General features: G+C 42.0%; 1 protein-coding gene across 8 annotated transcripts in view; it reads right to left on the bottom strand.

Annotated features, from left to right (window-relative positions):
• Positions 1–248: 248 nt before the first annotated feature.
• The window catches only part of arhgef28a (Rho guanine nucleotide exchange factor (GEF) 28a), a 61467-nt gene continuing 51439 nt past the window's right edge, over positions 249–10276 (bottom strand). For all 8 annotated transcript variants that reach the window (XM_015943060.3, XM_015943059.3, XM_015943062.3 and 5 more), the window contains 2 exons: positions 8079–8364; positions 249–564 (listed from right to left, as the gene is read on the bottom strand). In XM_015943060.3, the coding sequence (XP_015798546.3) occupies positions 398–564; positions 8079–8364 (453 nt within the window). In that variant the 3' untranslated portion in view covers positions 249–397. The remainder of the gene's footprint in view (positions 565–8078; positions 8365–10276) is intronic.

Genomic DNA, 10276 nt, shown 5'->3' with positions numbered 1-10276 from the left:
GAGATGCTTCACTTTTGAAAAGTACGGCCAAAGTTCTTATCTTTTTTCTTCTTAATGGCAATAAATCTGGAGCCCAAGGGACGACTCGTGAAGGACCCGGAAAAGACAGAAAGGAGCAAACTGAGGAAGGAAGGAGCTGAGACAGTTACGCACGCGCACACACACACACACTGAGAAAGAAGAGGCACTAAACACCCCGTGGTGCCTCCAGCTAAGATGCATGACATATGTGAGACATAGTCTGGCTCCATCTCTCTCCTCCCCAGTCTATTTATAGTAACCCTATGTTATATGTGTATAAAAAGCAACAAGTAATAAAAGTAACACAAAAAGGAGGTCAAAACCAAGCTTTTAGCAAACTGTCATGTCGAGTTCTTATTCTGAAACGTATCCATGTTCAAAGGTACACGATGGTTTCCTCCCTGCCCTCCTCCCGATCGCTGTCAGTCTCCAAGGAAACCAGGTGACTCAGGTCCAGCCGTCTGCCATCGGGATGCGGGAGCACCACGTATGGGTCAGCTCCACTTGCCGTCGACATCCAGGTCTCTCCGTTATAACCATGCTCTGTGTGGACCAAAACCATTCAATCATTAACACTTTCAAACAAAACTGCTTATTGATCAAGTTGAGATTTTAATAACTACTGATAAATAATCACCAGTTAACGAGTTAGGAATAACCATTTAAGGAATTTCAGTCATTTTGAACTCTTTGTCTGTGTAACCCAGACTGTAGATTGCTTCCTGGATGGCCTCAGTTTGGATAAATAGCTCATTACTCCTGTACGAAGTAAACGCTAACAGCTAGTTTCATGGCAGTTAAAGGAGTTATTATGTAAACCCTGTTGCATCTATTTGTGCTGCCATGTTTAGTAAGTAAGTACATGTTATTAATATAGCACTTATCACAGACATAGAATCACAAAGTGCTTCACATAGATCAAAATAAAACAAAGTCATTAAATCATAATGATCTCAAAACAGAAATAAAATAGTGTCAGACAATTTTTTTTCTCATAAAATTATAACATTTCATAAACAGATGAAAGATTAAAAATTTGAGTTAAAAATAAGAAAAAAGATTTAGGTAAAATCAGCTTTAAATAAAAGGGTCTTCAGCTGTTTTTTGAAAGGTGTCCAGACCGTCAATGCTGCGTAAGGATAAAGGAAGATCATTCCAAAGTTTGGGTGCAACAGTCTGGAAGGAGCGATCACCTCGACTTTTATATCTGGTCTTTGGAATTCTAGAAGGTTCTGGTGAATGGACCTGAGGGCTCGGGTTGGAGCTTAAGGCTTTAACAGTTGTTCTTCTGTTTGCTCCAGTTAGGAGCCTCGCTGCAGAGTTCTGGACCAACTGAAGGCGGTCAAGGGCTTTTTTGTTAAAACATGTGAAGAGTGTGTTACAGTAATCTAGACGGGAGGAGATGAAAGCATGGAGAACCATTTCAAGTTCATGTTTTGACACCAACCTTCAGTTTGGAGATATTTTTTAAGTGATGAAAACAGTTTCGGACCAACATTTTTGAGTGACCTTCAAGAGACACTGATTGGTCAAAAATAACGCCCAAATTCCATCTTGTGGGTTTCCACTGCCTCTATAAACACTCCAAGCATGAATAAACTCCATCCATTCATTACTGTCAGTTTTTGGTTTTTGCAGTAACATACGTAAATCAAACTGTTTCAAAATGTACACATTTGTGATGTCACAAATGGGGAAATTAGCATAGATCCATCTCTCACCTCTCCAGACAGGAAGAGCAGCAGCTCTAATTTAACCACTTCCAGATGAACAGGCTCCTCACCCCTTAACATGCCAATCAGCAAATGGGTGGGCGTGGCCACTCGTTTAATCGGTGCATTTGTGGTGGTCTCTACTAGGAATGAATGCCCTGTAAGTCAGTGGTTCCTAATCTGGGGGTCCCGACCCCCACAAGGGGGCGCCAAAGCCTCTCAGTGGGTTGCCAGGACCTCTCCACTTTAAGGGGTTAAAACTTCATTTATTACTTGTTTATAGCCTACATTTTGCTCACATTTTTTTCATGAGTGAAAAGTTTACTGATATTAAGACAGGAAATAATTAGTACAGAAAGAGTAACACACTTTTAAGAACATTTTGCTCAGCTCACTGTTTTATTTTCAAGTGTCAAAAGTTCATTAAAGATAGGACTGGTTGATTAATCACAGCCTTTACAGTAAATAATCTAGTATAAACAGTAATATACACATTTAAGCACATTTTGCTCAGTGTATTTTTTATGTGTCAAACGTTTATTGAAAGGAATGATTGATTTATCAGTGTTTACAAGAAACAATGTGTTCAGAAAAGTAATACAAACTGTCAAGCACATTATGCTCTGTTTGGTTTTGTTAATGACTTTGTTCTGTACTGGAGCCTACTATTACTGTTATCTATTGAATCAAAGCATATTAAAATGGGCTTGAATAATTTTATCATTTCTTAATACAGTTTGTACTGGAAGAGAGAATGGGAGGGGGTCATCAAAAATTTTACTGGTAAAAAAGGGGTCCCTTGGGAAAAAGGTTGGGAACCACTGCTGTAAGTTGCACTCGGGGGGGGGGGGGGGGGGGCAAAAACACCAGGGCACCATTTCCAGGAACTAGAAGTGAGCCATATCACAGCTGAGCTTCAGACAGCAGAATTTGGAGTCTTGTTTCCCTGATATTTGGACATCTCACGACTCTGATTGGATAACAGCAATGCAACTCTACCTCTGACTTGCAACAATGATGTTTTATCTCCACAAATAACACAAGCCTGAAAGAGCTTCTGCCCCATGGTGAAGTTGCTAATGCTAACAGTTAGCTTCTACCAGTCAAGACGTTCAAGAGTAAAGATGGGTGATTCAGTGAGTCACACCTTAGAACGTGGAACAATTGTTGCTTCTTTAAAAAGTTGTGTCTCCTTATTGATGTCTTAATAATTTTTTACATTCCCATGTTTTTAGATGGACTTCTGTGGCTGTTTACATGTTTAGTTTCACTAGAAGTGTATCACACCAAAGCAAGACTAAAGATGTTTTGGATTTGTTTGGACTAGCCCTTCCATCTTCTGTCCTGTTGAGCATAAACCTAATTTCTCCCCCAGGGCTGTCCAGGAAAACATCTACTTCAGGTAAGACACATGAAAAAATGTGTCCCTTTTACACAGAAATACAAGGAAAAAATATCTTTTACCTTAGTTTTTCTGATCAGCCTTCTGCCTCATGTGTCAGAGCACAAAACTCAAAACTCATTTCAAACTCCCATTCCCAACAACTCTCCTATGAAAATCATCATTACCTTTGTAAAGATCATCAGCCGTCTGGGCTCACCGAGTCTCACTCTTGATGTTTGACAACAACAGGAGAGAAAATGGTCCGGTGGGAAATATTAAACATCCTGGAGGCTTCTTTTCTTGATTCAAACACCTAAACTGGATTCAGAGCAGCCTGCTGCACTCGGTTCTCATACTAAAGGGTTTTCGAAGAATGCACCACATAAAGAAATTACCACGTTAAAAAAAAAACAAGATCAGAAGCAGAGTATAAATGTTTTTGTGGGTAGAATGTGGCAGAATTACACATATTTTTTACATTTGTCTGCATGGTGGGTGCTCTCCTGTATTAAGGGCAGGTGTGCTGTCATGGTAACAGATGGCATGAACTATAAATTGCCTCATTGTGTCCCTGTAGGAAAGTGTCTGTGTTTGATTAATCATGCAAGAGTCTGTTAGAGTAGCTCTCTGAGCGACCGTACAGAACCAGCGTCTGATAGATGAGCCGTCGGCGTGCAGCAGCAGCCAGACGACAAAAACACTCCATCTGTCTCCGAGTTTTATCAATAAATACATTTGAGCTTTTATATCAACACAGAAAGCAACTTGTTTACAAATGCTTTTGATGGTTTAGCAAGAAACCTAGAAGTTCTTGTTTTTACAGTGAATCTAGGTCAACGCTAATCACCGAGAATAAACAAACAATTTGGTGTGATTTAAATCAAGAGAATTTATGGCCCACTAGCATACTCCTATGTAATCACTCTGGAGTTGCAGGAGGAGTAATCGGATAATTTACTATTGAACTTCTCTGATATGGTTGAACTGAAGTGGGTGGTTCCTAGCAGAACGGAAAACATGACCCTGAACCACAGATGTTTTACTGTGTTTATATAACTGCTGGCGTTTTTCGGTTTCACACATTTCCATGATGAATCTTCAGATTTGTCTGTGTTGGAAAAAAAAAACATTTCAGCCTGCGGCACCTTAAACCAGCCTTTATGGCTGTGCAATTAACCAAATCTGTGTTTTAATGTTGGATCCAAACAGTCTCAAAAACAAAAATCAACCTACAACAATTATTCTGATTATTTTGTCACATCTGATCTGATGCAGAGATCTGAATGGCAAACCTCCTTTTCTGACAGATACATGATGAGGTGTCTTGTGATGTCATTACACCAGAAACCACAGATGGTAAAACAAAGGCAAAACACACCGTTGATGTTTGACGTGTCAAAGAATATACCTTCACTTTTCTCTATGACCCCTCCAAGGATCAGGTCATGCCAGGTCTAGATTGTGTTTCTAAACTTGTTACATAATTGTGTTAAAGAGCAAGTCACTCCAAATCAACATTTTTTTTGCTGATAAACTAAATAAACGAGTGACTGATTATGCTGTAGACAAATGTAGTCAATAACTCGGCACTTTAGTGCATCTTAGTTAAAATTTAAATATTCTGCCTAAAACTGTCAGCGATGCACCGTCGTCAGGCAAAAACTCAGCACTGCATTTGAATTTAAATCTGCCATCGCTATCGGCCAAGAGGTACACTATGATGTTAGATGGTATAGTATGATGTCACAATGTCGTGAGTGTGTGTGTTGTTAGCAGCTCCGCCCGCTCGGTCTGCTAGGCAACAGCATTTGTTGCATTTTTCAAACAGGAAGTGGGAGTTGAGTAAGAATCTGGCAGGGGGTGACTTGCTCTTTAAATAATCATGATTTTCTTCCCCAACATTAGGCAGCCCAACCAGCAAGCAAACCTGATCCTTTCCTTTCTGTTCACCCTGAACAGGATGGGCTGCAGATGACTGCTAATAATTAGACGTCTATACTATTTATTATGTATGTATTAATTTGTCTTAAACAGTTTGTTTTATGGTTTCTTTTGTTTTGTGACCTTTATTCATTTGCTTTATGATCTTCTATTCTTTTGACTTTTTGTCTTAATCAACAAAGCACTTTGTTATTTAATCTGTGATCGGTGCTAAATAAACTTACTTAATATTTAGATAACAGAGAAATTCAAAATGTTTGAAAGGGAAACAGTGTTTGTATGAAGTGCTGAAACTTTTGACATTAAATCCATTTTAAGCCATCAGAACTCCACTGTTGAGCCAGCCTTGTTACCAGATGTCACCCGTGAATTCAGTCCTCTAACCTGCGGCGCCACCATTGGGTGCCACCTACAACCGGTAAGGTGTTATTTGGTCTTTACTTTTCCAAAGAAACACGCTTCAAAGGATCTGAACTCTCCTTTTACAGAACTGGCTGATTCACTTCCTGTCCCTGAGAAAAGAAACTGCTGTATTTCTGTTTTACCAAAGCTACAAAACAGGTCTGAGTCACTGTGAGGTCTAAATTCCTCTAAACTGCACAGTTTGATCTTTTCCTCCTCATCTTACTCTTTATTACTCTTATTTCTTAGAGAATAAATCTGATCTGACTCATTCGTTGATGCATCGTTTCAAAAACTTCCATCTAACTGGTTCATCAGGATTACAAACTGCTAGCATGTTAGCCTGTTAGCATGAGACTCTGTAACGTCACATAGGAGCTCCTAAATCCCCATAAAATCACTGACTCTCATACAGATGTGTTTAACTGGGTAGGAAATTAACAGAAGATTGGTTCATATATCCACCGTTTGAGATCATTTATTCCAGGTCTTTACGGGAGGGATTTAGGAACACGCTATTGCTGTACATTATCAAAAAGAAAAACACCATATATTCTAAACCGGAGCTGTAAATCCGCTGCTGGTTGGTTAACAAGTGACTTGGGTTTCACTGGGGCCTGTGTGCGCTCAATAATGAGGAAAGGTTAATAAGCTAATCAATGAATGAGTGGCTAGTAAACAATTCCAGGAACTCTGGATCAGCTACAGTTAACCCTGGCCCTGTTTCCACGAGGCCCAGTGGTCACAATGAATGCAAAGTGTCATATTATCCCGCATCAGAATGAGAAATGGGACTAAACAAAAAAAACGTGAAACATGGATTCATTTGTGGCTGCATCACTCATTCCCCAGCTCCTCACTCCCCTTCACCTGGTGCGATGACAAGTCATGCTGTAATGAGTTTAGTAAAGATTTTTTCAGATCAATGTCCTAATCAGTCAACCATCGCCTGTGAACTGTGATTCACGTGCTGTTGTGTGCCTTGACAGGCGATAGATAGAGAAACCATTGATTTTCTCTTCTTTTGGCAGGTGGGGAGGGGAGGGTGCAGGTGGAGGTGGAGGTGGAGGGGGCGAGGATGTGGCTGGTTCAGGTGAAGGACAGGAAAGGCTTCCCATACAGCCCTGAAAGCACAGCGAGCTCTCTCAAACGAGGGCGAAACCAGTTGACGCACCGGGTTTGTTTACATTCTCACACTCCTTATTTCTGTTGGCGGTTTGATTCCACAGCACCTCGCTGTCCGACACAAGATACAATCCTCCCACATTAGAACACTGATACCTAACTTTCAGTTGCACGTGAAGCCAGCTTTATTCCTGACAGTTTCAGTACCTTCCAGAATGAGCCATTTATATCTGTGTTTTTTTATGATTTTTTTTTCTTGTATTTACTGTTCTATGAAAGTGTGAATGATGAGGTGGTTATGATAAGCCCTGTTGAAAGTTTCTGCAACCGCTTGGTGTCAGACAATAAAGTTTTTCTATTCTACTCTGTTCTTTCAAGGCTCTGCTACTTTAAGGAAAACAAGCTGGAACTGGCTACACCCACCCCTCTTCTGATGGGCTACCATAAGCTGAGAAGCTCATATATCTGGAAAGGGCTCAGAGTAGAGTTGCTCCTCCAGCACAGACAGGTGAGAGGTTGATTCTGTTGTTTTTCCTTATGGTGACATCACAATAAAGGACTTTTTAAATCTGCTTGTTTTAGGCAGATAATTCACTAAACACAGACAGCAAATGGATAGCTGGCATTTATTCAGGTTTGGAGTGTTTATAGAGGCAGCAGAGACTCACGTGGCAGCACACAAGGATGCAAAATGTGAGTTTTGCATAATCTGTCCCCTAATAATGTCCCATAATTTTAATTTTCATTATAAAACTATTTTTGTGAAATTCCTATTCAAAGGAGTGGATTGCTTGTTTAATCAATACATTTTCAGTGGTCTCTAGAATGAATGAATGCCTTGCAAGCAGAACTCAGGGCACAAAAAAGCCCACAAACCCCTGGCTCAGCACGCCAAGTCTGCAATATCACAGCTGAGCTTCAGACGGCAGAATGTGGAGTCTTATTTCCTGTTATTTGGACATCCCGCCCCGGATTGGATAACAGCAACACGACTCTACCACCGACCCGCAACGTTGATGTTTTATCTCCACAAATAACACAAGTGATGTGATGTTGCTAATGCTGACGGTTAGCTTAAACTAGCCAAAACGTCCCCTGCGGATTACCGAGCGCTAAACCAACAACAGCCTTCCCCACTGCGAGTCAAGATGGATGAGTCCATGAATGCTAATTCATAGCGTGACGTAGATCTGTGAGGATTTTCAAAACTGACTGTCTATTTTCTATTAGAAGCTAATGCAGGAGATAGGTGTAGGAGACTATTTTCATGGTCATCATGCATGAAAACTCACAACAGAAAAAACACTTTAAACAATGTTTTTTTTTTGTCAACCACACCTTTAAAACACCAAATAAAACTATCCAATACATATTACATTTTATAACTCACTACATTTACATATGCATATGGTCCCCGGCTGCTTTTATAAATACGTTGATATGCAACAGCCCTTCTGTGACAGGCAATGATTTGGCTTTTAGGTGTTTCTTACCACTGGCTGAGTCCTGCAGCCGTAGTCTTCCTGCAGGATCGTAGAAGTACCCTGTGCCCATCACCCATTCCTGAGAGTCTGAATGTTGGCCGTGAGGGGTCGGGACAATAGGGGACTGTCTGCCGTTAGACCTGACCAGCAGGGTGTTGAAACAGTTGTGTGCACTAGGGTCGTTTCTTTTGTGTTGGAAGTGGCGGTTGTTAAAGCTGGCGCTGGTGAACGCGGCCTCGTTCACAAACACCGAGCCGTTGCCAGCGTAATCTCGGGGATGACTTGGTGGAGAGTCCTGGGGGAGAAACGAAAATGTCACAGTTACAGTTCAGGCTGAAAAATGAACAATAAGAATAGAGAAAAAAAAATAAAGTGAAGCTCATGCGCAGGCGTGCACAGCTGTGAGACGTTCCACTGTGTGTCTTTCGGATTCACTCATGCATTTTAATGAGGGGCCAGCAAGCATGTTCATAAAAAGTAAATCAGCCACTTTTTTTGTAATTAGTGCAAAATCACATCAAAATTCCTATTTTAGTTTATATTCATGGGAACTTGACAATGTTCATAAAAATTTATTTTTCTAATTTCATATTAGATTTTGTAAAGCATTGTAGAACCACAAACATCAGTGTACTTGTGTATGAGCTATGTCCAAAACCAAAACATCAGAATCATTTAGATGAAGTGTGTCACCATAAGTCCCTTTGAGCCCCAGCTCCTCCCCTACTGTCCGACCCTCACGCCGACACGGCCTTTCCTCTGCTTTTGGACGCAGCACAGCTAATTAGATACGACCTGAGAACTGATGCGTGAGTGTGTGTCACTGGATCTGCCTCTGACCCTGTGAACCACCGCCTCAGGCTAAAACATTACCAGGGGAACACTGGGACCTCCGCTACCTCTGCTCTGCTTTTATGAGCCCACTGCTTTTAATGCAGCCTCCGCACCGACGAAAATAGATTAATGGAAATCCAGTCAGCCAGCTCAGAGCCAGAAGGACCTCGTCACATCCAGCCGGCAAAGGTCCATGCAGTGTAAATTAATGAGGGAGGAAGGGAATATAGTAACCTGAGTGCACTCATTTGTCTGTCTGCTCCGGCACTGAACAGACCCACCTGCTGAACCGAGAAACCCGAACCCTGAGCTAGCAGACTCATATACTCATTCTGTTTTAGTTAAAGCAACACTAAGGCTTTTTAACACTTTAAGCTAATGTTTTTAAACTAGTTTCGGTGGTTCTTGAGCATGAAACTTGACCAACTTCACATGGAACAGCACTCTGTAGCCCCCTGCTGACCAGAAACTGCGCTTTATGTGGTTTGAGTAGGAACACTAGTGGGGAGGCGACTCTACCTGCTTTATGGTAATAGCTATTTACTGTGCAGGTAGCTAATTTAAATGCTAGCAGCCTTAAGCCCCCTTCAGACAGGCCATGAAAAACGGAAGTGTTCCAGACTCTGTCCGTAAGACCTTTCTGTCTGAATACAAACATCCGGATAACGTGTTCCGGAATTTAACCCGACGAAGCCCCTAGTAACAGGTCCGGACTTGTTACGGACAGGGTGGCTGCTTCAGACTGGTGAGGTAGAGTTCCGGACAAGGGGGAGGGGGAGGAGGAAGGGACTGGGGGACGCTGTGCGCACCTAGATAGCTTGCTCCTGTAGCATGCGGCGAACCACGGCAGCTCGCCTCCTACGGTACTGCCTAGACGCGCGACGGAGCGCTTCACACCGCTTCAGTGATTCCTTTAACCATTGAGCTTCATCATCCAGGTCTCTTATGCGTCTTCGTGTGCGCAGAATTATGCTTAAGCGCCTCGTGATTTTTATCTTGAGAGGCGCTATAGAAATGATCTTTTCTTCTTCTTCTTAACATGAGTCCGATTCCCCCCCCCCCCCCCCCCCCCCCCCCCCCCCGCCGCCGTCAGACATCTGGAACTTTTCCCTGCTGTGTGAAGGCAGCCGAAAGGACAAGTTCCGGTACAAAAGTGGTGTGTCTGAAAACACAGTTCCGGTAAAAAAACGGATCGAATTGTCCGCAAATGTTCCAGAATGTCTGTCTGAAAAGGGCTTAGGAGAGTAATGTGAAGCAAAGAGCTAAAACCAGAGTGACCATTCACATTACATACCTTTATCTCCCTCAAATGAGTCTACACTCGTTTGAGGGAGATAAAGGAGGCTACGAAATCACGGACTGATGGTGGCCTG

The sequence above is a fragment of the Nothobranchius furzeri genome, chromosome 6 (assembly GCF_043380555.1).
Source record: "Nothobranchius furzeri strain GRZ-AD chromosome 6, NfurGRZ-RIMD1, whole genome shotgun sequence".
Classification (NCBI taxonomy): Eukaryota; Metazoa; Chordata; class Actinopteri; order Cyprinodontiformes; family Nothobranchiidae; genus Nothobranchius; species Nothobranchius furzeri.
This window is presented reverse-complemented; position numbering and strand designations above follow the sequence as displayed.